Raw genomic sequence first — 27,044 nt, forward strand, 5'->3', positions numbered from 1 at the left:
CTTGGTAGTTGATCTGCTCCAGCGGCTTTGTTGTTTTTCAACCGGCCAACCTCCTCCTTAATCTCTTGAAGGTCAGAGGCCGGAAGTCTTTCGTCCTGTGCACATACTCCTAGATCTGTTACCACGCCACCTTCGGTACTTGCAACGTCGCCATTGAGGTGCTCATCGTAATGCTGCCGCCACCTCTCGACCACCTCACGCTCGCTCGTGAGAATATTCCCGTGATTATCTCGGCACATGTCGGCTTGTGGCACAAAGCCTCTGCGCGAGCGGTTCAGCTTCTCGTAGAACTTTCGTGTGTCCTTAGCGCGGTACAGCTCTTCCATCGCTTCGCGATCTCGTTCTTCCTGCTGGCGCTTCTTCATCCGGAAGACTGAGTTCTGCCTGTTCCGCGCCTGTTTGTAACGTGCCTCATTCGCTCTCGTACGGTGTTGCAGCATTCTCGCCCATGCTGCATTCTTCTCGTTTTTCAACTGTTCACATTCGCCGTCGTACCAGTCGTTTCTGTGATTCGGAGTCGCGAAACCTAGTGCTGTAGCCGAGGGACTACCTATGGCGGATCGGATGTCCCTCCAGCCATCTTCAAGTGTAGCTGCGCCAAGCTGCTCTTCCGTTGGTAGGGCCACTGCTAACTGCTGCGCGTAGTCTTGAGCCACTTCTACGTTACGAAGTTGCTCGATGTTTAGCCGCGGCGTTCGACTTCGACGCGTGGTGATAACTGTCGAAAGTTTTGAGCGCATGCATACAGCGACTAAGTAGTGATCCGAATCTATATTCGCACTGCGGTATGTGCGGACGTTGGTTATATCTGAGAAGAATTTACCGTCGATTAGAACGTGGTCGATTTGGTTTTCTGTTTGATGGTCGGGTGATCTCCAGGTGGCTTTGTGGATATCTTTGCGGGGGAAGAAGGTGCTTCGGACTACCATACCATGGGAGGCTGCAAAGTTTACGCATCGCTGGCCGTTATCATTCGATACGGCGTGCAGGCTGTTTCGCCCGATTACCGGTCTGTACATTTCCTCCCTTCCTACCTGCGCGTTCATGTCGCCGACAACGATTTTCACGTCACGCGGCGAGCAACCATTGTATGTTTGCTCTAACTGCGCGTAGAACGCTTCTTTCTCGTCATCGGGTCTCCCTTCGTGTGGGCAGTGGACGTTGATGATGCTGTAGTTGAAGAAACGGCCCTTAACTCTCAACATGCACATCCTTGCGTTGATCGGCTGCCACCCGATCACACGTTGTCGCATCTTGCCCAACACTATAAATCCTGTTCCCAGTTCATTGGTAGTGCCACAGCTTTGGTAGAAGGTAGCCGCTCGATGCCCGCTTTTCCACACTTTCTGTCCAGTCCAACAAAGTTCCTGCAACGCCACGATGTCGAAGTTGCGGGGATGTAGTTCGTCGTAGATTATCCTGTCACATCCTGCGAAACCTAGTGACTTGCAATTCCATGTTCCAAGTTTCCAATCGTAGTCCTTATTTCGTCGCGTGGGTCTTTGCCGATTGTATCGAGTCGTATTTTCTCCTATGTTATTCGCAATGGGGATTTTTACGGGTGGCTTATTGGGCCTACGCCAACACTCCTGTCTCGCCGGAGGGCCATCGTGCCAGTTCTGTTTAACGTCCCAACCAACACTGGGACGACCACGCTGATGGGGCTACCACCTTGGATCTAGCTGGGCGTGGTGCAGCGTTTCTTACTCAGCCGCTGGATGCCAGAACAGACGCTGTTTGAGCCGCACCTCCTTGGTGAACAGACACTCGGATCGTACCTCCTCAATCTAGCTGAAGTCAGAAGGACAACAGTGCCCAGGCTGCACTACCAGCTAAGGGAAGATTCAAATATTACGTCCATCAATTTTTGGGAGTTCTAGACCCCCCCCCTCCCCCCTCTGTCACGCATTTTCCCTATACCAAATACACGTAGTGTCACACTTTTGTAGACCCCCCCCCCTCTCCCCCAAATGATGGACGTAATTTTTGAACGTTCCCTAAGCACACAACTCTTAGCTGGCGGTCTTTGTCATCGCCTGACCCGTGGAAGCATGAGGTAGGAACTTGTGAGGACCAGAGCTATATTGGATGCTCTCCTTATCGACTCACCGTTTTGCAGCCCACAATCGAAATCACTTATAGCCAAAACATAGTCGTTTGTCCAGGAGTAGTTTTGGAAAAATTATGCTAGAAGAAAAATGTTTTTGATTCCGAGCAAATATGGGGGAACAAGTCTCCACAGGGATCAAGTCTCCTCAGTCTCCCCTACCGTAGAATTTATTTTCACTTCACTGTTGTATTTCAAAAACCTCAAATATTGTTTTTAAATTTGTTCGAGACATGGTTAAACTAATAGATTCACAGTGCTGATTATATAGATTCATCATTCTATTTAAAGGACCAACTTTTGTATATCTGTGTTTAGATTAGATTACGCCCTCACAATGGTCTAGAAGGAGCATAGAAATTTATACTTGATAGTAAGTTTGCGGGAGGGCCCATATAGCCGAGGCGGTAAACGCACGGGTATTCAGCATGACCATGCTGAGGGTGACGGGTTCGATTCCCGGTCGGTCCAGGATCTTTTCGTAATGGAAATTTCCTTGACTTCCTTGGGCATAAAGTATCTTCGTGCCTGCCACACGATATACGCATGCAAAATGGTCATTGGCAGAGGAAGCTCTCAGTTAATAACTGTGGAAGTGCTCATAGAACACTAAGCTGAGAAGCAGGCTTTGTCCCAATGAGGACGTTACGCCAAGAAGAGAGAGAGAGAGAGTAAGTTTGCGGAGTCAATGCGTTGCGATATTAAATCGTTTATACATGAAACCATGGCTAATTACACTAGTTTACAAAATAAAACGAAAGTCGTGAACTTCAGTCTACGACCAAAATTTTTGAAGCATAATTTAGCGCTGATTTCGAAACCGTGCTACAAAAAATTAAAGTAGAACAGTTTTAGAGTTTTAGCTCAATATCGAGTTTTACAACTTAAAAAAAGGAATTTAATAAAATTCAAATATTTTGCCTTTTGTTCAACCCATTTTAAATCTTTCTCCATAAATTTAAAGCTGAATATAATACTATTCGATCATCTGAATACAGGTTTTGGGTCAGATTGATGAAATTCAAGATATTGGCGAGTTTTGGGGACGATCTTCTTAAATTTTAGCAAAATTTCCAAAATTATATGAAGAAATGTATTTTTTTTTCAATAAGAAAAAAATATTTAAAAATTCTTTCTCAACGTTTATTTGACATATCATACAGTAGACGTTCGATAAGTGCAACATGTTTACGTTTCACTTACCGAATGAAATTCGATAACTGCAACAACTGACAGACGTCACATAACTGTCAGTTGTTGCAGAATGCAACCAATGTGCATACGAAAAACATCGCATTGCAACAAAAGTGCATGCGTAAAACATCGCATCGCTGTTGACATTTTATTTTGAAGGATAGCGGTGCGATAACTGCAAAATTGTTGCACTTATCGGACTTGCAGTTAAAAAGCATTGCAGTTAAACCGTTTGCACCGAGCGAACGTCTACTGTATATAGGCGAGTTACAGTAAAAAATTCAGCTTAATCGGAGCATTAATTACGGAGAATAAGATGTGTGTAGTGAGCGACTTTGCCTAAAAATAGAACAATAATCGATTTCAAATCATCAACCTTGTATGGAAAGTCGAAAAAATTTCCGCTCTACTGTAATTTTTTTCCTTCGCATTTTCGAACTCAAGGCATTCTACACCAAAAACAATCATCAGCTTACCGAGTTCAAAATTGCTGTAAACTAGTGTTATACCAAGCAACCAAAAGTTCGGATTCCACTTGAAGAACGAACTCAGAAGTTCAAGTTTGGTTCAATTTCGGTTTCGTTGAACTTGATTCTCCAAAAAGTTACTCATGTATTGTTTATGAACTTGGAAGTACATGTACAAGCATTTGACTTCTCTTCAAAACGACATTGAAGTCGAAAAAAGGTTCAGAAAAAACTTACTTTGAACTTTAGGGCAGAGTTCGATCAAATTTAAACCGAACTCATGTTGAATTTTTGCGTGCCTCTAAGGCTCAAATATAGTTCAAATGGACATATAAAAACAACTTGAAAATTTCCGTTCCGAACTTGTTTTGTACTTGTTTTGAACCTACTACTCCAAAATTCTGATAAATATTATCCGTACCAAAAGTAAACTTCCCATGAACTTCGGAGACATGAAGTTCGGATAAATATTAACCGTACCGAAAGAGAACTTCACATGAACTTCGGAGACAGCGGAGCCTGGGAGAAATTCAATTTCAATTCAATCACTCGGCAATCGAGCTCTGCAGCCACAGCTTATGTTAATTTCACAAGTACACTTTGTTTCACTATTATATTTCAACATACTTACATGAAATCCACACAAAGAGTCCGTATTGTGTGGCTCAAAGGCTGCCCTCGCAGCGAGCAACTGTTCCACCCAGTGTTCCACCGGAGTTTTATTTCGCCTACAGTAAAAGACTTCCAGTTTTGCTGGATGTTTTCTATCCCGTCTCACTAGTCAAACCAGCGCACCGGTAATCGACGCAATCGTAGGCTCTGAAAACTTTCATCACATCCGAATCACCGACACTTCCACTAATTTATTGCTTCGTACTTGCCTAAACTGCGAACCAAAACAAACTGAAAATGTCAAACTGTGTAAGTTCACAAGAAGTTCCACGTAAACTTTTTCCGAACTTTCGGCTTCGAAAAGTTTGTCTCGCAGGGTATTTGAAGTTCAGAGAAAGTTCACATGCAAACCTGATTGAGCATCAATAAATGATATCAGCATATTGAGTAAAATCCCTCAGTGCTTAACAACCCAAACATGTAGTAGTGGTTAGGCGCCGGCATTCAACGAGGAGAACCCGAGTTCGAGTCTCAGTAAGTAAAAAAAACATCAAAAATGTATCTCAAGGTATTAATGAATTTGGAGTTCTCATATGCTAAAGTCTCTCAATATAAAAATACTGTTGCGTCAAACAAACTTGGCACTATTCTTGATAGCAACTTTATTTCTGGTATGCTTCAAGCTGAAAAGATTTCATAAGTTCAATCACATTCTTAAACCGTATCAATTCAACTTACATTTAATAGTGCATTATTATGCCAAACTAAAGCACGGTCAATCCAATTCTCGTCATAAATCTATCTGCTGGGATTATTATAGGATTATAATACATCTTTAGCACAATTTTAGCATCTTAAACAGCTTACCAAAGAGTAATAATAGGTAGTCAATTCAAATTTTAATAATGTGATTATGAAAGGTATCTAATTCAACCTGTAGAAGATCTCAATTATTAGTTATATAATTCAATACTAAAATCTATTGTTGTTCTAACCTTCCACGTCCCAAAACAGATTATTTAACAAATTAAGGTAGTTTTAGGTAAATTTAAGATGAGATCTTTATCTGTAATTTAGGAGAGAACATTTAGGCACTAAATAAATCAATTCAATTAAACAAATCCTACAATTCATCAACAGTTTAAGTAAATTTAAGATTCCAATATAGCACATTTATGAACACGTTAGCTGGAGATCAAAACATTGCCGCTTGACATACGAATCGATCAAAAGTTTCCTCCAATCCATATGTCTGTTCAGTGGCGCGCCTAGCGTTGATGGAGGGAATCTCCAGATGTCGAAGGCCGGGTTGCCGGTGCTGCGGTCGTGGCAACAAATACTTTTGAGGACTTAGTGCCTTTTTTCATTTTATCGAAGCTCTTTTTTAAGCTGAATAGCGTTCCTTTCAGCGGCACAAGTGTACTTTTTGTGAACTCAAGTTCGGTTAACTACTTAAAAAGTGAGCTGTATAGAACTCTATTCATCTTCTTTCGATTAGCTGATTAAGCCCAAACATGCCGTTTTATCCGAACTTTTGGTTGCTTATAGCCCAAATGCACTAAAAAATAACGCAAAATAACCCAACCGCTGGCGTTAGTATTCAGCATGGTCATGTGGAGGGCGACGGGTTCGATTCCCGCTATAACTCAATCAATTTCGAATCGATTTGCATGATATTTTGCACACATGTACAATGTTATAGCAAAAACAAAAACGTCCCGTGCGACAAAAAAGAATCGGGTGTAAGTTAGACAAAAATGTGATATGTACTATCTGACTCAAAATGTGTAACACTTGGTTTCATATTTATTTTTCCGTTTGTATTAAATCACACACATACAAGCTTCATCAAAGTGTAAATCCTAATTCAATAAAATAAGTTCTATTCCCCTTACGTATCGGTGATCTAATCAATCGATTAGGCTCTTACATGTAATCATGTCATTCTGGTCAACCAACGTGTCTGTTAAATTATGAATGCGCCGTAAATATTATATGGTATCATGGTGTAGACATTCTTCCTCGTCACTCTATGAATGGTTGGTTCCAGGCGTTGGTGACCCGGAGCTTTTAAGTTTTGATTTTCTTTACATTACATTAACTCTTAACTGATGCAATTGATTTTGTGTTTGCTTCAGGCTTTCGCCGCTTTTGGTTTGCGCTGGCGGGGCTCCAGACGGATCTGGAAGCCTTCCTCTCGCTTCAGAATGATATCAGCCTGTAGTTTGAAGTCTTCTTCTTTGAGGTCCGAGATTACGCGGAAGTTTCGCAGAATGGTGGAAAGGATGACCTTCAGCTTGAGCATGGCGTACTTGCGACCTAGGTAAGAGATAAATGAGAAATTGTTAATAAGTCGTTTTGGGGGCTGAATGGGGTTGTTAACTTACCAACACAACTTCTGGGTCCAGCAGAGAAAGGTACGAATGCGTAGTAGTGACGGTTGGCCTGTCGTTCGGGGAGGAAGTTATCTGGGTCAAACACGTTGGGATTCGGGTAGATAGTTTCAAGTCGGTGCAGTTTGTAGGTAGCAACGACAATGGTGGCACCAGATGGTACAACTATATCGCTGGATGCCAGCTTCAAGTCCTGTTTCAAAGATCTCGCAATAATTGGTACCGGGGGATACATTCGCAACGTTTCCATCAAGCATCGCTCGAGGTATTTCATCTCCAAAGTGTCCTGGAATGTGGCCGGTCGATCCGAGTCTCCGAAGATGTCGTCCAGTTCTTGAATGACTTTGTCCTGAATGTGCTGGTGGATTCCCATCATCGACAGGAAGAAGCTACTTCCGGCTGCGGTTGTGTCGTGACCCTCGAACATAATGGTGTCGACCTGGTTCTTGATTTCTTCATCCGAAATTAGAGCACCGTTTTCTGCACTTTCCAACAGCAGATCCAAGAAAGCCAATCGCTTCTTCTCTCCGACATCATTCTCATCGACGTCCAAATCATCCTTCAGGTTGGCCGATTGACCGAACGATAATCCTTCCACGGTGCTGGTGTTGATGTTGGATTTTGGTTTTTCGAATTCGGCGGTCTTGATGGAAGTTTCGGCTAGCGATCCTCGGGTTCCGGTAGCAAAGGCGGCCTTCTTGTTACGGATGACCTTGCGCGTCAGACTGTGGATGGTGTCCAGGAGTTTGACCTGTCGCTTGGCATACTGAGACATGTTGAAGAAGAGATCCGGATAGAGCCACATCTTACGATGACGCAGATGCAGAATATCGCACATCTTCATGACAGCCATAGCGTAGTCGAATCCGGATTGGTCTTGAGTCTTCTTGGAAACGCCCATGGCGGTTTCTGAGGAAATGGAATACAAAGGGTGAATTAGAATCCATGAAGAATGCTGTACAGAAACACTGTGTAGTCTCAATATCCAAGAGTTACAATATGGCAGTTTTCCAAAAAAAATCTTGAGTAGTGTTCTCCAGGCATGATTTTTACGTAACTTACAGAATTATACACAGGGTCCCTGGAGCCCATGAATAGCCTAACTGTTGGCTAAGACAGACGATTTAAACGAGCGGTTTAGTACATTAGAGAAGGACAACGTAGAGCTAGGAAGGAAGACCCCTGATCTCTAGTTTCACCAGGGTAATTCCACCAGGCAGTAGCAAATGATCAACATGATAATATAAACTGCACCACTGAGCGTAGAAGGTTGTACACAGCAAGTTACGATTAGAATCTTGGTACAGTAGACGTTCAATAACTGCAACATGTTTACGTTTCAGTAACTGCAACGTCAAATAGGCGTCAACAACCCATCAATTGACGTTAAATGAACGAAAAATTCATTCGATTATTCATTTGGGCTAACTTGGCGCACCGTTTTGACGGATAGCGGTGCGATAACTGAAAATTTGTTGCACTTACCGGGCTGCAGTTAAAAAGCATTGCAGTTAAACCGTTTGCACCGACCGAACGTCTACTGTACTTGGTATTTCTGCTTCCACCAGTTGACGAATTATAAAGCTTTCGACCAACTTCTGTAAGCCTGATACCCTTACCGTTTGCTCTCTGCGTTAGGGGCGGATGATCAACTCCTGAGGTCCAGTGATGACCTCTAAGCCCACGAGTGCATCAATGGACCCAAATGGATTCCAAAAAGTTGACTGGATCGTGGATTTTTGTCCCATGCTAGTGCACCATGCTGCCCATGTTCGCATAGTCGACGTAACCACCATCGACAATGTCAGCATTTACAAGCTAATATCTATCGTATGTACATAATAATGACCAGTTTTTTTTTCGATAGAGCACAAGATCTAACCATTAGTTAGATGCCTATGTGAAAAAAGAACTCAAACTTTGCATTATTCATTGTTGAACTTTCTAAAGTGTGTTGAAAACTTCAGTGGCGCTTACGTCAACTATGCGATTATGGGCAGCATGGTCCTTCAGAAACTTGAGGAACTGCCGTGGCCCTGGTAACGTGCTTTATTTATGCGCATGATCCTCTCACATCGCTACACCTGGAGATCAATACAGCAGATAGAAACCCAAATCGACCACGTTCCGATTGATGCACGTCACCTTATAGACGTCTGGACGTAGTGCTCACATCCCCAAGCAACAAGTTTTGGTCGTACAGAGGTCACTGTGACTTAACTCTAACAAATAAGTACGTGACTCGTCTGTAACATGTAGTCTGCTTGAGTCGATTCTGATCACAACCTGGTGATGATCGAACTGCGTCCAAAACTCTCTTCATCAGCAGTGCACGGTACCGGTAACCGCCACGATTCTACTTAGAGCGACTGAAGCACCCGGGTGTCGCCTCAGCACAGAACCTTGAGGCAGCTTTTCCAGACGAGGGCAAGCTCAATGTGTCCACTCTAGGGGACAGTTGGATTACAGTAAAAGCAGTCATCAACAACGCTGCCGAAGGAACTATCGTGGTTAATACATAGAGCGTAGTCGACGGAGTGAACTTGGAGTGAAGAGTGATTTTGGGTGGAGAAGAACGCAGCGCGGGCGGTAACGTTGCAGCAAGAAACCTGGCAGAACGTGGAGCGATAGAAATGTAAGCTGAAGCAGATGACCTGCCCGCGGGTCGATTCTGCAGGGATAAGGAAGGGAGCCTTCTGATAGACGGACGTAAGATGACTGAAAGTCGGAATTCCGTTGTGCACTTGAATGACATGGAGGACACGTCAGTGCAGCAGAGGACGTTAATGATCCAACTCCCAGGCTGAGGAATGTTAAGGCTGCCATTCACTAGCTCAGAATCAACGAAATAGTTGGTAAGGTTGGTATCGCAGCTAAATCAAGAGCTGCAGCCATCCAGATGAGCACTGGAAAGACGGTTACCTTTCTGCCTTGTTGATAGTCAGGATCTGGAGGACCTAGAATAACTCTGAGTTTTCTAGCGCCGCGTGCTAAGGACGATCTTCGGCGGTGTGCAGGAGAATGGTGGGTAGTAGCGAAGGATGAACCTGATCGCTGCAGACACGGCGGATCAAGCATCCAGAAGGTTGCTAAAGCCGGAAGGATACTGAAGACAGGTATGGACAACATCCCTGCAAAGTTGGTGTTCGCTACCGATGCGATTGACGCATGAAGTCGTGAAGTGCAGAGTAACGATGTTTCCTGTAAAGTGATTTGATATACAGCAACTTCTAAAAGTCAAATGAAAGCAGTGTTGGAGGATCTGGCAGTCCGGAAGGTTACGTGACAACTCCACGTCAGCCAGATTTGAAGGGGATATTATCACTGCCACTGACAAGAATGCCAGCTCCTTCCTACGTGATAATGAATATAGCCAATGTGCGGCCTGATCACTTATGTGGGTCGCATCAAGTCCAACGACCCGCTCTAAAACTGGTCGGAGTAATGACACCTATTTGCCAATGCACTATATGTACGTGCTGGGAAATGACCATAACCGACGCCAAGATACAGATATTCATTCATTAAACACGACATCCGAACCGCTTCAAGTGCTGGGAAACCTGTCTCTGAAACATTGACAAAGTTACACCGAACCGATTGCCTCAGACGGCCCATATGGCCCGCCGCCGCCGTCAACGTCGTTGTAATTAAAAAGGGGCCCCGATAATCGACGCCAATTTCGATTTTCTATTGCGACAGCGGCATTGGAAAAACGAGAACGACAGAAGAAGCAGAAGAAATTGCATAAGGAAAGGCATCTCGCATGCAGCAGAAATGCACCGATGACGACGGCGACGACGACAGCGACCGGACGGACGCTAGCGGTGGCGGCGGATGGATTAGACCACACTAGACGTCGACCGACCGAATGCAAACCTGTCCTGTCCCCAGAACGGTGCTGGGGTGATGGTCGCCGGCCACCACCGTCGCGTGCTCCATGACTGAGAAAAAAGTCAACCGCTTTTCGAACGCACAGCTGATTGCGACAGAAAGTGAATGAGTGTGTCTCGGAGAAGAAAAACAAGTTTTCACGGTTTGGATCGGCTTGCTTGCCGTTTGCGCACATGGCCGTTGGTTGGTTGTTATGGTTCTACGTGCAGCAGCGCACCTATAGAATTAGGAAAGTTGAAAGGGAACCTTTGGTAAATCCGCGCCAAAATTATGCAATGCTGACTTGATAGGCGATCGTAAAAAAAAATTCTTACGCTTAGGAGGCAATGCCAATGGCTACTAAAGGCATGTGGATTTGTTGAAATCCGCGACATTTACGGTTGGTACCTTCAAAGAACATCGATCACCACAGTATTGATCATGCAAATTTAGTAAGTACGACAACCATAAAAAATAATTATTCCTAACTATTTCCAGCGAAACGCTACACTCGACGCGTGCTGCTTCTATCGGATATAGTAGATTCGCTACGAATTGTCCACCCTTTTATTCTCGATGCTTGCGCAATGGAGGATTTCAAGAACCGGAGCCGTAGGGGGTGATAAACAATAATCAAATGTTGCCGGTAATTGCAATCCAACTTTATGCTTGTGTTCGAGTTGATTACATACGTGCTGGTAGGTAGTTGGCAGTGAATTTCCAAGAAATTATTTGCATCTCTAGTCTCGTGCCGTAAACGCGTGTCGAGATCTGGAATCCAGATTCCAGATTGATTAAATATTGACACAAAGCGACATGTAATTGCCAACGAATGAGTCCCAAGAAAGTTTGCTTGATCAAAAAAGTTCTCTATCGAGAATGGTCTACATTTTCGTTAGTGATAGGGAGTATCGACTGTATACGGTGGATTATAACAATTTTTGTTTACACGTTTTGAGTGGTGTCTTCTTTAGGAGAAAGATATGTGTTACGTTTTTGTTCTAGGTTGTTTTGTAGAACACTTAAAACACGAATGGAACTTGGGTGGTTAAATCCGAACACATAACTTCGGTTTAGTAATACTGGCTATTTGAGCGTAGACATTTTAGCTCCTGTTGACCTAAATGTCTGCCCTCGGAATCGACCTGTGGGATCACCTACCCTTTGTAGAAGTGTCCCACATACATACATCGTGTGACTCAACAGTCTGTTGAGAATGATCCTTTCGAGTAACTTTCCGACCAGTGTCGAGCTAGCATATTTGTATGCCGGCGAGTCATCAGGTGGCCCTCCTTTGACAATAGGGCCAATCTCTGTTTCTGCCAAACCTTCGGGAAGATTCCTTCGTAAGACATTTCAGCATAGCAGATCTGAAAATCTTGGTAGGTTCAGAACTCACCAAAGGATTTTTTGAAATCTCCGCAAGTTCTTCATCGGTTGGCCTCACCCGTCCCAGCCCTCAGTGATCTTACGAAAATAGACCAAGGACTAGGGTCATGACGCAGAAAGAGCCCGTCAATAATCCTCTCTAGCATTTTTGGAAACTTGCCCGGCGGGAGCCATTGCACCTCAAATCATAGCCATCACGGGCCTGTAGATGTCATCCCACGGGTTAGTATTAGCTCTTTGGCACATAACATACCTTGCACATACAGAAGACATTCGTTAACTGCAACAACTAACAGACTAGAACGTTCGTTACATTTCAGCCTAATAGAGGTGGCCATCGTGCCTCGTTAACCAACATGTTTACCAATCTGGTAAGTCCACTGTGACTCTTTTACACAAAGTTGTTTACGATATCGAGAAGGCATTCGCTCAACAGCAATCTTGTTTGGGTGTTTTCTCAAATATTGAGGGTGCCTTTGACAACGTGCCTTTCGATGCCATATTGGAAGTCGCACGGAGTCATGGTATATCTCCAATGATTTCAAATTGGATTTACCAAATGTTAAAAAACCGACATCTCTTCTCGACTTTGCGTCAAGCAGCGTTTAGGAAATTGAGTGTTTGTGGATGCCCCCAAGGGGGATCCTTGTCACCGCTTTTATGGAACCTCGCAGGAGATACGCTATTGGGGCAACTCAATAATAGCGGTTATGTTTCTTTTGTTAGGGGCTGTCCATTATTTACAATAAGGGTTTTTGGGGGTAGGGGGGGTTTGAGAAATCTTACGCGCCATACAAAAATTTTTGAGTTCTCATACAAAAAATCTTACAAAGGGGGGAGGGGGTATCGGAAAATCGCTAAAATTCTCTTACGTAATTAATGGACAGCCCCTTAGTCGGTATGTGCATCAGCACCCTTTTTGACCTGATGCAAAGCGCCCTTCAGGTTGGTGTCGTCAATATGGCCTTTCGGTTAATCCGAGTAAAACATCTATTGTTTTTTTCACGGAAAGGCGAAACCGTAATGGTGTTCGACCTTTACGTATCTTTGATTTAGAAATCGATGTGACTGAGCAGGCAAAGTACGCTGGAGTTATTCTTGCGTGAACGGATTTGTTGACCACTGAGGAGGCGCATAAGTGCCCCTATTCAGCTTGGCGATCCCGAAGTCTTCGTGAGCTGTGGACACCAATTCCTGGATGGGGTTGTCCATACCCGAGCAACAACGAATAACTGCTACCTAACTGTTGATACCAAAGTCAGATATCGTACCAAACCTAGGTATTGGAAGCGCATCCTTGTTAGCAGAAGGTTTATTCTGAGGTTGTGCTGGAATTGCTGATAACGTATACCTCAACGAATTTGTATTTTGGAATTAAAGATAGCTTGAGGTATTATTCAATGATTGGAAACTCATTATGTATTTGTATGGTGTTATTATTCACTATTCATTATGAGTTCGTGAGAAGTTATCAAGCCGGCTTCATTGATAGCCGGTCGACAACGGACCAGATCTTCACCGTACGGCAAATCCTCCAGAAATGCCGTAAATACCAGGTCTCAACGCATCACCTGTTTATTGACTACAAAGCGGCATACACATTGGCGTAAATAGGGGTGGCCAGGGGGGGCCTGGCCCCCTTCAAGATGATCCATTTTGGAAAAAAATCACGCAATTCAGGCGAAAAGTATCGTTTTAGTGTAAAAAACCTATACCGACATGGCTTTGGCCCCCCCATAGAGCTATGACCTAGTTACGCTTATGGGCATACAGCAGTATCGATCGCACGGAGCTATGACTGCTATGCGCTAGACTGATTAAAGCAACGATGGACGGTGTGCAAAATTTCGTAAGGATTTCGGGTGAACTATCCAGTTCATTCGAATCTCGCCGCCGGGGACTGCGATTAGGTGACGTACTTTTATGCCCAGTCTTCAACATCGGAGGTGTAATGCGACGAGCCGGGCGCAACAGCCGGGGTACAATTTTTACAAAATGCGGTCAATTTGTATGCTTTGCGGACGACATTGTCATTTTCGCCAGAACATTTGGAACGGTGACAGAACTGTACACCCGCCTGAAACGCGAAGCAGCAAAGGTCGGACTGTTGGTGAATGCGTCCAAAACAAAGTATGCTGGCAGGTGGAGCCGAACACGGCCGGGCCCGTCTAGGTAGTAATGTAACGATAGATGGCGATACCTTCGAGGTGGTGGAGGAATTCGTCTACCTCGAATCCTTACTGACGGCTGACAACAATGCTAACCGAGAAATACGAAGGCACACGATCGGTGAAAGTCGTGCCTACTATGGGCTCCAGAAGAAGCTGCGGTCTAAAAAGATTCACCCGCGCACCAAGTGCACCATGTACAAGACGCTGATAAGACCGGTGGTCTTCTATAAACACGAAACATGGACCATACTCGAGGAGAACCTGCAAGCACTCGGAGTTTTAGAGCGACACGTGCTAAGAACGATCTTCGGTGTTGTGCAGGAGAATGGTGTGTGGTGGAGAAGGATGAACCACGAGCTCGCTGCATTCTACGGCGAATCCAGCATCCAGAAGATGGCTAAAGCCGGAAGGATACGGTGGGCAGGGCATGCTGCAAGAATGCCGCACAACAATCCTGTAAAGTTGGTCGGCTTAAAAGGTAAATTAAAAACCCTTTAAATCGTTTGTAAAAACAATACGTGTTGTGTCCGTTCTCGTATCGTGTCCCGTGGGTGTTGTGTCGTACTATTGTTGATTATGTTTTATCTTAAATGTGATCTCAAATAAATGAATGTATGTATGCTATTGATACCAAAAGTAGTTCTTGGAGGGATACCTAGGTTGAAGTTGTTTTTAGTAATAGAAAGGGAAAGCTTAAAGTTCAGGGTATTAGAAAAGCCAGGTCGTCAGGGAAGGTGATGGCCCAGTTATCTGGAGTACCCATTTCTTATTTGTATATACTAGAACGGAATAGTATTATACATACTGTAATATTCACTCTCTTGGAAATTGAATGTCGGTTCTATCATAGAGGTTTAAAAGCACTTACCGAGAAGGATTTCCACCGTACATTCGCTCATGTAGTCGTGGCAATCGAACGTTTTGCCGGCTTCCTTGTGCATCTTCTCCACCACCAGTCGGGAGTTTTCATTGAACAAATCGATGAAGCTCTTGAGCACGTTCAAATGGAAGGTGGGAGCGATGAGCTTGCGGTGCTGACGCCATTTGTGACCTGGAACGCAAAAAGCAATTCATTACATATGGATCCGCGTGACAAATCCTGGATAGCCACTACTGGGTATGGTTGGTTCCCCACGATAACGTCTAATCGATGCAAATTAGTCAACAATCGAAAATCAACCGCATAGGACGATGATGGTGCGAAAGGTTTAGGTACGCGCTTTTATCGTGACAACCGGAAGTCGGGAGGTCGTGCAATGTCAAACAGCAGCAATAAAATTCAAGCGAAAGCACGGCGAAAATTAATTCTAAATTAATGCAGATCAGCTATACTGTAGTTTGCGTGGTAAAAAGGCAATGAGCAGCGTCGTCGTCGTGTTGGAGACAATCACGAAGACGCGCCATACCAAGTTTGCGCGCGCATATGCAAATAAGTCCGCGGAATTGTTCTATCACCGTGCAATACCTACTTGGTTGGAAGACCTTCAGCACTGTGGGCGAAGATGCGAAATTTTGATGTACAGGTCATGATTATTGACTAATTTGATAGTTTCATTTACTTATGGACATTATTTAGATTTGGCGAATTAGTTTGAAATTGATCGATCGATCCTTCCCAGTTTTCACCAAATGCTCATTTCTGAGTCATAGTGCATCGGCCAAGCCATCGTAAGGAACCGTAATTGAGTGGACAGTTTACTTACCTGTACTGATGAGCAGTCCATTTCCCAGCCAAGGCTTGAAGAAACGGTATTCCGGAGATTTGTCGATGTACACGTGACTGCTGAGCAGCAGTTCCACATCACGTGGATCCACCAGGAAGACGATCAACTTCGGACCGATCCAGATTTTGATGACCTGGTTGAAGTCCTTTCCTTTCTCGATAACGTTGCGGAAGACGGCTGGAAGTAGGTTTGGCGAGAGTTAGATAGATGTTTTTCAAATCAAGACAGGAGGTATGTATCTGCTGTGCACAAGTCCTATACGAATATACTATTGTTGATAACAAAATACGCAATTACCCTCTTAACTCAAATACCCGCATGGCGGTCGGACGTGTAGCCCGAGAAATTGGATGTTGCGTTCACAGAATTGTTTCAGCAGCGTTGGTAAATATGTATTATGATGCAATGGATACGTGCGGACCGGATCAGGCACGGGCACAGGAATGTGTGGTGAGGTCAAGCAACTTTACTTTCCTCCATTATGTCTGATTACGGTGCGCAGGAGTAAATAATGTCTTCCCGTTTAGGGTGACCGCTTTTGTCTTGACATTAAAGTTAGTCATCAATTGAGACTGTATTGGGCGGGCCGCAGTTCAGCGAGCGGGCAGTTTGGGACAGGCGCGGCCCAAATGGTCCATTGTAGTCGATTGTTTATGGATGTACTATTTTGGGGTGTGTCTACGTCAAGCTCCTTATTTTACGAGTACGTGCTTGATTTATTTATTTATTTATTTGTAAGTTAATTCATCTGACAATAGTTATTAGTCTTAATGAATCTTAGATACTATTTCTAAAACTATTTACACTCATTCCGAAGTCAAAATTAGGATACGCTTCATTAAAAATACTCATCATTGAGCGAATGGGCTCATTAACATCATTAGTTATAAAAAGGACGAGGAAGGCGAAAGAGGTCGTTTGAGCGAAGCGCTGGATATACCCAACGGCATTTTTTTCGCATTAAAACATCATTATTAACAATTAGATATAATATAATTCAGGGTTAGGGATTGAATCATCGCCAATCAAATGAGTTTACACTCGCTAGATAAGCAAAAATCACAAAATTTTAACCAATACCAGTGGTTAAATAACGTATTTTGACCTAAGGCATTGAGAGAATTAGGTAAATAGGCTTCACAGTAAAACTGTAGAGTGCACATTAAATTTTGAAACCTCAAACTTGAAATTGGCATTATTCGCTACTTTTATGGAGTTTGACACTGCCTAGTGCTCGACCAACTTGTTGTCCGTCGAGATTTCAGTAATTTCTTTGCGATACAACAAGTATTGTAAGAAAGTAAACCATCAAAGTTTTTAAATGCTGTTTTTTGTTCATTTTTTTCTAATGCTCATGAAAGCCTAAAGCCTCGCTTCAGAAGGTTAAAAAAAATGTTTTGCTGATTGATGATGGTTAAATGGTGAACGATATTTTTTATAAATTAATATGAATTTAGTAAACAAACAATCTATGTTCTCCCTATTACATATTATTCCGTTACATAGAGTAATACGCAGTATTACTAGGCAGTGCCCCATTTAATATTTGCATAAAACCTCCACATATTGTTCCGATTCATGCTTTACTGCGATCCACTCTCTTCGTGTTGCGGTAGAATCGTTTATCGTCTGCTCTTGCTACCCCGTACAGCGCGTTTGATTTACTACCCGATCCACACTGATCATTGATATCCCGCCCCGTTTTACAGTATGTATCAATAATTCTAACACATATGATTGTCTTCGTAGCAGCAATTATATTTTAAATTCATAACATAATTAATAAACTGATTGACAACCTGCATGCTCTAGACTAGATAACATTTAATAAAAAAGTTTCATATATATCTTTAGAAAAAAATATAAAAGCTGTCTTCGGAGAGCTTTGTCTTCCATGCTATTTTTATTTTGCTGCAAACCGACACAACTTTATTGTTTTTTGTCTTTTCGTAAATACAGCAATCCATCCCGCAACATATTTTTTTGCAATTTCTCATCGTAATATGCTGTTTTACCTCACTCAAATGTGCCAGGAAAAGGCCTATACTTTCCCACACCAAATTACAGCACTGATTTGACTTAAGTAATGAACCATTACAGCACTGTTTTCAGTTTTGATCAACTTCTTGATGCTTTGAAGGTTTGAAAAATTGTGACAACTATACAAACCTTCTATCCTGCTATGATCAGACTTCCTTAGACATGGCTATGAAAACCAGTGTGCATTTTGATGAAAAAGTTTTGTTCTTGGTTTGGTAAAAACTATCCTCAAGTGGTAATTTATGAAATTGCAACAAAACGTTGTACGCAACTACGGTTCAGAACTCGGCAAGCCTCGTTGGATAAATGTACGACTCGTGCTGTAAAAATCTTCACTCTGCACCTTGTTGCGTAAACTACCATTGCTAGATCATCAGCAATCCATAATGATAGCATATTACACTGTCCACTGCTTATTTCCACTGTTTGACCAGTATTGGTGGACTATGAAAAAAAAAAACGATCTTCTGAACGACGAAAATCTGTGAGGCACCCTAAGATGCAAAAGAGGGGCGGACAAAATTGTCAATCTCATTGAAGTACGAGGCTTTTACATGCTGAGTCCTATATAACGGGGCCGAACGCTACTCTGGTGCGTCTAACTGCAACGTCAGCAAGACCAGATCATTGGATGTCAAAATGGACAACCCCTCTAGCATTCCAGTAGCTGGGCAAGCAGTGGAGAAATTTGAAACAAATCTGAAGACCCATCAAACATATTGATCTGAACATGCTGCTTGTTACTTGCTCACTCGTAGTAGACACTAAGTAACATGCGAGGCAAAATGCGGTGTTTTGAAAGTAGACGACGCTGGGGACCTGAACCTCAAGGACAGATGGAAATCATTCATGTATCCCCAGAATCAGAAATCTAAAGTTTGGTGTGTGCCTACTACAGAGGTTTTCAGACCTTCCATGCCACGGTGCACTTTTTTTACAAATAAATTGTTGCGCGGTGCACTTGTTCAAAAATTTTGAAATTAGTGTTAAATCTATATATATAAAAATGCAGTGGCATACGTGGGACCGCGCATAACTTGCGAACGGGTGGTCCGATTTTGGTCGTCTAAGTTTTGTTCTGTTAGTTTTCACCCAAGGAAGGTTTATGAGGCTTAAAACATGGGAAAATTGAGAGTTTTTGAAAATCGGGTTTTCATACATTTTGAACGGGGACTTGGGCGCTTGGCTAGGGGCTTGAAACGTCAAAAAACGCAGTAGGCAAGACAAAGTTTGCCGGGTACAGCTAGTATTAGTATGTTTCCTGACGACGTGGGTTTGATGCTTTTCGCACGCCAATATGATGTTGATACTGACTTGTGTAATTCTTGGAATTTTTTAGACAAGTGTCTCTACAAATTCTTGACAAAATGGAAACCTGATTGCTAGTGAAATTTGTTCCTGGTTCATAGCGATTTTCCAGTGGAACCCGGGAGAGAACTTCAACGAAGCCTTGTGTAGATCCCTGGTGGCTTACAGATGCTGTTCCATAATTTCTGGAGATATTAACCCTCCCTTGGCATTAGGGTCATTTTTGACCCAAACCGTACACTACGTCAGCGAACTGTTCCCAACGTGATGCAAAAGGAAGGTTTTTAGACATTTAAAATAACTGGCTGTATTGAGTACTTATCCCTGATGCTGTGGCTAACTCCTGAAAGATCACAGGAAAATCGCCAAGAAATCATGAGAGGATTTCCAAAAAGTTACATACTAGGGTACATACTAGGGGTTGCATATTCACAAATCAAAAGAGTAACCGCAGTGCACTAGGCAAGGCTTGGCGCAGTGCATGATCTGAAAACCCCTGGCATACTAAATAAATTGTTTTGACGTTCCAAGTCCAAGGCCGAAATGATTAAAAAAACGATTTTCAAAAAAAAAGCTGTAAGAACAAATCGAACCCACAACACCCTCATTGTAAAATAAACGTATAACAACCCAGATCACGGGAGGTCCCAACTAATTCTATAGGGCACTGCATGAAATCCTCTCCTTCTCTTTCACTCTTACAGAAATTTTGTAAACAACAAGGCCAAGAAACGTCAAAATCCCATACAAAATCAAAACAGTGCAGTGGCCTATTTTCTGTTTTCAGAGTACATTACATTGGCATGAATGTTCCCTTTAGAAGGAACTTGAGCGAGGGATCTGACAGGTGGTCCAAAATATTTCCACATCTGGTTATGTTGAACATATTTTGGCCATACCTCAAATCACCATTTTAGTAAATATTATCGCCCCACCGAGGTTGAGAACAGTTTATTTTGAATTTTTACAAGGCCCTGACTACATTCCCATGAAATAAATATTTATTTGTAAAATTTAATACCTCTTCGAAGCCGACTACAAATCTGTCACCTTCTTTGTTTTTGGCGCTTTTCCGTGCGTTTCATTTGAAGTGAAAACATTTTCTCTATTTTTGATACTGAACAGCATATTTAAGAGGAAACGAACCATCATCGTTTAGCAAAAACTCAAAAGCAGTTTTCTCGCTGAAATCTCAACCAATAATGTTAATAAAAATTTATCATTGCACTCAGGCCACCATCTGGATAATAGTGAAATAATTTTTAATGTCGGTTTTGTGACTTAAAGGAAGAAAACTGCTTTTGAAAATTTATGATTGCTGATGACTGAATGATGGTTATTTGAGCCTTAACTGACATCCATAATAAAGGTCATCACATAGTTGAATACTTTTCGTGTTCCAATAAAAATTTACCAAGATTTAGTAGAGATTATGTCATAAATATCATAAAGCTCCCTAGGTGGGCCAAAATACCTGCCCGGTCCAAAATACCTCCAATACCCTAGTGAACTAAAATTTGCATTCAAGCAGCACTTAAAGCGCATATACGGCTCAATGACCTACTGCAAAGGGGCATTTTAAATGCTTATTGATCACTTTAGTTGTTTTGTAAAATCGCGAAGTTCAATATGTCACAATATTGGTTCCAGAATTGTTTGGAGAATGGCGTCTTTCTGGATGGCACCAATTTCGGAACAACCGGGATGGTGAATAATATGTCCACAAACCTCTGAATAATCTTCAAATATTCTGGGTTTGCAAAATCATGATTTTATATGTGTTTGGCAAATGGCCACATCCTCGGAAGGCTCCACGTTCCTAGAACCACAGATAACAGATGTTTATTCTAGAATAAAATTTAGCTCAAAACATGTGTAAGAACAGCAAAACCCAAAAACGTTGCTCACTGCCGCCGTTTCATAATAGAAATGGTGGTTGAAAGTGTTTACACACATTTCGTATGTCAGCATGAACGTCTGTTATTTGTTAATTGTTGAATGTTGTACCAGAACATTCGCGATGATGGCCAATATGTTAAAAAAATCCTGAATATTCCTCCAACATGCTTGACTTTCAAAACCATGAAGAATGTCAAACTGTTTTAGACTCATATGAGAACGAGAAACAATGTTAGGTGTGAGGAACGAGTAACTTCTAACGTGACTAAGGAACATCCGAAACCAGAACCATACAATTCCAATTTACTCATTATATTAAAATATCATTTAAATTTTTTTTCCGTACAATTAGAGATGTAGCCAGATCCAGGGGGAATGACACTTCTTCGCACGACACTTCGCATTTATCCGCTGCTATCCGTCGTTATCCGCGTCTAACCTCCTGCTCAGTATGCAGCGTTTACCGACGGATAAAATCGGATAAATACGCATTTTTGCGGTTAGCAAAGGAAGTGCCTATCCCCTGGCAAAGTCTTCGTTCGAAATTTCTTAAAAATCGGTTGAAAAATAAAGTCATCATGATTTTTCGAAATTACATTTCTAACTAGAACCCAAACGAGTAAGAAGTTCGTTCTACAAAAAATAAAAAAGATTTACAGTAAATGTTCGATAATTGCAACATGTTTACGATTCACTTACCGAATGAAATTCGATAACTGCAAAAACTGACACACGTTAAAAAACTGTCAAATGCTGCACAATACAGCCAATGTGCTTTCTGAAAACAAAGCATTGCTGCAAAAGTGCATGGGAAAAACATCGCATCGCAGTTGACATTTTAGTTTGATGGATAGCGGTGCGATAACTGCAAAATTGTTGCACTTAGCGAACTTGCAGTTAAAAAACATTGCAGTTGAAGCGTTTGCACCGAACGAATGTGTACTGTATGTAACTGACAAAGGATAAATATTTGAGGGTGGAATCAACCTTCCGTAACTCGCGCGGTTGGCCATCACCGCCGGACCACGATAATGCTGAGTACAAAAAGCGAAATTTTTTAACGTGTTGTACAAAATACGACAGCGCGATCACTGATTACACTCATTTGAACGCGTGGACAACTCGCCTTTGTTACTTGGCCTTGAAAATGGTTAGGACCGAAGCATTAAAAAATGTAACCTTTGATATGCTTTGGTTTTGAGCTTACTGAAAAGGTTTAATATTCCAGGAAGTTGAAAATACGACAACACAGTGAAGATCCTGTAGAACAAGGAACAATATGCATTTCCACTGAGATAACAAAGGCGATTCCAATAAAATTGATATTGAAAATCTTTTTAAACCAGTATAGTTATTTATGTAACGAGTTGCAAAATGATGATTTTTACAGCACGAATTATACATTTATCTAACGAGGCTTGCATTTATCTAACGACGAGTGCTGTAAAAATCTAGTTTTGCAACGAGTTGTTTACAAAATTTTTTGCAATGAAAGAAAAACTTTTATTGGAAATGATAGTTTCCATCAATACCATCGTGCTTCGCGGTGGTTGAATGAGACCGGCCACGTGCTCTATCGTGCAAGACACAAAAAATTGGATCAAGCATGCCGTGCTATAACCGTCACAGTTTTTGAAGCTCTAGCCGTGGAAACTAAGGTCAGACTGTGGTTGTCAATCAAACAATTGCACTATTATCCATGAAGCAACCGAAATGAGTTGCATTATGAATCATAATGCAATTGTAATAGTAAGTATAAAATAGAATATTAAAGTGCCGAGTTGAAAAAAATATTTTTTGCAATTTCTCATCGTAATAGGCTGTTTTACCTCATGCAAATCTGACAGGAAAAGGCCTACTTTTCAACACCAAATTAATAGTGCTGTAATGGTTCATAACAGCACTAATTTGCGTTGCGTAATGAACCATTAAGGCACTGTTTTCAGTTTGGATCAACTTCTTGATGCTTTGTGGATGCAGTTTTGAAAAATTGTGACAACTGCACAGTATAACCTGCTATAATCAGATTTTCTTAAACATGGCTATGAGCATCAGCATGTAGTCTGATGAAAAATTTTGTTCAAGCGGTAATTTATGAACTTGCAAAAAACGTTGTACGCAACTCGGTACAGAACTCGATTTTTACAGCACTCGTCGTAATTATCCAACTCGGCAAGCCTCGTTGGATAAATGTACGACTCGTGCTGTAAAAATCGTCATTCTGCACCTTGTTGCGTAAACTACTATTAAACCATACACCTAGCCAAGCTATACACCTAATCTCTCATTTCATCAAAAATGGCCTACTCCATAGGGAAGAATATAAAACACATTTCCACGTTCAGTGCAGCCAAAGCTGTGGCTGACGAATTGATTGTTGAAATGATAAACATGATGAACATGTTAATTGAAGATAAATCAACAAATATTTTGGGTTGAATTCAACCAAAATGTTCTCACCCTCATTTGACAAGCATGTATGTCTCGTCTCAGCCAACCGAATTGTCTAAGTACATTTATGTTCAAGTGACTAATAATAATGATGTGTCTGATCCCTGCCTGATTATACGGGGAGCGTACTAGCGCCGCCTAGACGACCGGTACCACTTGATGCACAGTGATTTAACACAGGTAACAAAGTGCATCCCACTACTGGTTGCTCGAAGAGACTGTGAATGTGGATGCCATGCTAGTCCATTACCTGGATTTTTCAAGAACACCCTAGACCCGCCAGGCAGCCAGTGTCAGCCAGTGGAAATTGGCGCTAATCCTCAACAAAGTTCAAATATTTAAGGGTGTTTTTAATTGTTTGCCTTCGAAATTGAGGCGCCACTGGTTTTACAACTAATTGAGAGAAGCAGAACCACTTTAATTTGGGTTGGTCTTCGGAGTGCACCCCTCTTTGAGGCTTTGCAATTTATTAAGTCGAAACAAGTTGATGTCCTGTGTGGGTATTAGCGTGATTTTGAATGTTACCTGCGCTTCTTTTACGGAACGAAAGTCAATTAAAACCGTAGAAATATGACGTTGCAATGGAAAATCAAAAAGTAATTTACAAGAAGGGTAGAGTGCTCCACAAAGCACTTACGAGTTTAAAATGGCTCTAGTGTAAATTGTATATTTGTAGGTTCGCAGCTCTATTGGTTAATTAACTTTCCTGCGATTTTTTTGGACATTTTATCGGTTTAAATCGTTTGTTATTCAGACGCATAAAAATAGTAAATCTAATATTTAAATGCGATTTAGAAGGCACAAATTTCCGATTACATACTCTTATAAGCACGTGCTGCAAACTTGTTCTATGTGCTTTATGGATGTATTTTCAGGATTTTTTTTGGATGAAAGAATATTTCAGAATTGGAACAAAATTTCATTCTTCTTCTTCTTTTGGCTGTTCGTTCTTACCAGAACTTCTCCAGCCTCTCTTTAACTCAGTGCTTTTTGACAACTTCTATAGGTATTCTTTATATGTCATTTCTTTGCCTACCATTTCATGAATTTGTATTCGATACGGCCAGAAAGTCGAGAAAATACCGCGATCGGAACCGGTATCAAAAAATCCGGATTGGCGATCAAAAACTTTATCCACTAGGCTAACTGGAAACTCAATTTTGCAGCTCAGTATTCGTTAAGGCTTAATTGTCATCATTTTTCGGAAAATAAAAAGCACTTTTCTCGCTGTAAATCAAAACATCGACCATGGAAATATATTCATTGCATTGTATTCCTCATGTGGAGTACAGTGAATATATTTTCATAGCAAAGACTTTTGTTTTGAACGAAAAAACTGCTTTCAAATGTTTGATGATGACGATGATTTCAATGACGAATTGTTCAACGCTAATAATTGCAGTGGAATTATTTTGTGGATTATTTTATGAGTAGATCTGTTTTACAGATGAAATTCTCATAAATTTCACAAGAGAAAGAATGTGCCCATCTCTTTTCTTTCAAAGAAGTTTAAAAAAAATGAGCCGCCATTTCTGGAAATTTTGACACTTACCAAAATAAAATAACGTTGGGTTCAACTATTGGGTTCTCGACAATGCGTTATACGAAGAAGCATTCAAAATTCATGTATGGAAGTATTTCCCCAACCAAACCAACTTCTATAAGCTGCCGATTTTAAATAGAATCAAAACAATACACATGCGTTTCACTATTTCATTGTAAATAGTTTGAAATTCGAGTGGCAAATACAATTACTAGATGTTTCAAATCCAACCAAAATTTCTTGTTATAAAAATCCTAAACTTTTTCTCTTGCTTGGAATTTTTATTCTGAAATGTAATCAAATCGTGAAGAAAACTAAAGTTGCTTGACTTTTTTCATACACTTTAATTGTTTTAATAATTGTTCATATATTAACTTGTCTCTTCTGTGCACTAAGTCCAATCATTCGATTTTGTAGTATCACTAATCTCCATATTCGCCCATTACACACTTGTTCCTACTTACAATGAGAAGTTCCAATCAGCTCCAACGCGTTTCCAAGCAGGGGTAATCCAGGGGGGCCAGGTATTTTTTCCGCCAGCTTCAGCATATGTTGCCGGGATATCCGCCAGTAGATGAACCACAGGAGCAAAGCCGGCGCAAGCAGGAAGTAAAACACATTCATGGGCGACGCAATGTTGGCGTTCGCCATCAACGGGTCCGCCGGTGCAACGGTCGCGGACATTTTTTCAAATTTTTGGTTCTTGTATCACTCACTAGGAAAATTCCGGTATTCGGTATTTCAACTATCACAATTTGTAGGCTTTTCGTTGCCGTTCGAAAATCACTTCAGGATAACTGGTTTGAATATTCTTGAATAATTCTTCCTTCCGAATCACAAATTTAGCTTTGAAGCCACCATTCACTGTTAAGAATAGTCCATGACCGATGAGACGGGATTAATCCATTTGAAAGGAACCAGAGGATGTTCGATCCAGGACAAGGCACTGGTCAGCCACTACCTCTGGATGTATGTTACCACCGCAGTAGATCCACCGTAACTGACTGATAGAAATTTTTGCAAATTTGTTTTTATAGTCGCTACAAATTCTCAACTGCCCCGCGCGGCTCAAGTCATCAGGCAGGCGACCGTTTGGAGCTAGTGTGACTCGCAGCTACGCCAGTGCGCAGCCAGAACGACTCTAGAGTGCAGTATTGGTGGTATACTAAGCAAAGAGATCGCGTTCATCCCTTACTTACTATTTGTCTGCGCACATGGCTAAGACGGTTGTACGCGTATGGAGCGCTATGTTTGTCGCAGCGATTGCACAGTGGGGCAAAGGCTATAATTGTATTATTTTATCAGGAATCTAAATCTATTGGATTTTTCCAGCCCAATAATTGATATGGGACCTTCCATATATCACGTGGACAACTTGAACGGGGAGGAGGTTCGAGAAAAGTCCACACTTGTCCACTGAGAGGGGGTGGGGGTCTGTCAAATGTCCACGTGGGTGGACAGCATTGATTTAAGAAAAAAAAAATCATAAACGAAACAAATTGGTAAATAAACCAGCAACATTTCTTGAAACGTTATCAGAATAGCGATTTTCCCAGATTTGTTAAAAGCGGTATTCTGCGGTTTCGAAGCGGAGCTAGGTTCTACTAACAGTGTTGGAGTTTCTGTCAGAATTTTCGTTAAAGTTCAGATTGGAATCTCGAAGTTTCATATTAATTTCCAAAACTACTTTCAAGTTTTAAAATATCTGTATCATATTTCTCTAACTTTTGCAGGACTACTTCAAATTTTTGTCCCGTAATTTCCTCTTAAATATGAGATACTTCTGTTGGGGTCTAAAATTTAGCAGTTCTGTATCAAAACTGCACTATGCAAGTGCCGAAATATCAATGCAAGTAGCAATGTTGTTGTTATT

The 27,044-nt window shown here is 41.7% G+C and overlaps 1 protein-coding gene across 1 annotated transcript; it reads right to left on the reverse strand.

The window, feature by feature from the left end:
- Positions 1–6,173: 6,173 nt before the first annotated feature.
- LOC109427757 (cytochrome P450 4g15) lies at positions 6,174–26,249 on the reverse strand. Its single transcript, XM_019703348.3, has 5 exons — positions 25,636–26,249; positions 15,910–16,107; positions 15,075–15,257; positions 6,768–7,682; positions 6,174–6,699 (listed from the first exon to the last, which is right to left on the reverse strand). Exons 1-5 carry the CDS (start codon positions 25,853–25,855, stop codon positions 6,515–6,517), a joined length of 1,701 nt encoding a protein of 566 aa, XP_019558893.3. The 5' UTR covers positions 25,856–26,249; the 3' UTR covers positions 6,174–6,514.
- Positions 26,250–27,044: the final 795 nt, after the last annotated feature.

Source organism: Aedes albopictus, chromosome 1 (genome assembly GCF_035046485.1).
Source record: "Aedes albopictus strain Foshan chromosome 1, AalbF5, whole genome shotgun sequence".
NCBI classification, from domain to species: domain Eukaryota; kingdom Metazoa; phylum Arthropoda; class Insecta; order Diptera; family Culicidae; genus Aedes; species Aedes albopictus.

Excerpts from the sequence above, each read along its gene's own strand:
- LOC109427757 (XM_019703348.3), bottom strand. The coding sequence starts at position 25,855 with ATGTCCGCGACCGTTGCACCGGCGGACCCGTTGATGGCGAACGCCAAC. Across the intron at positions 15,258-15,909 it reads TGGACTGCTCATCAGTACAG|GTCACAAATGGCGTCAGCAC; the intron begins GTAAGTAAACTG and ends TTTGCGTTCCAG. Across the intron at positions 6,700-6,767 it reads TGGACCCAGAAGTTGTGTTG|GTCGCAAGTACGCCATGCTC; the intron begins GTAAGTTAACAA and ends TCTCTTACCTAG.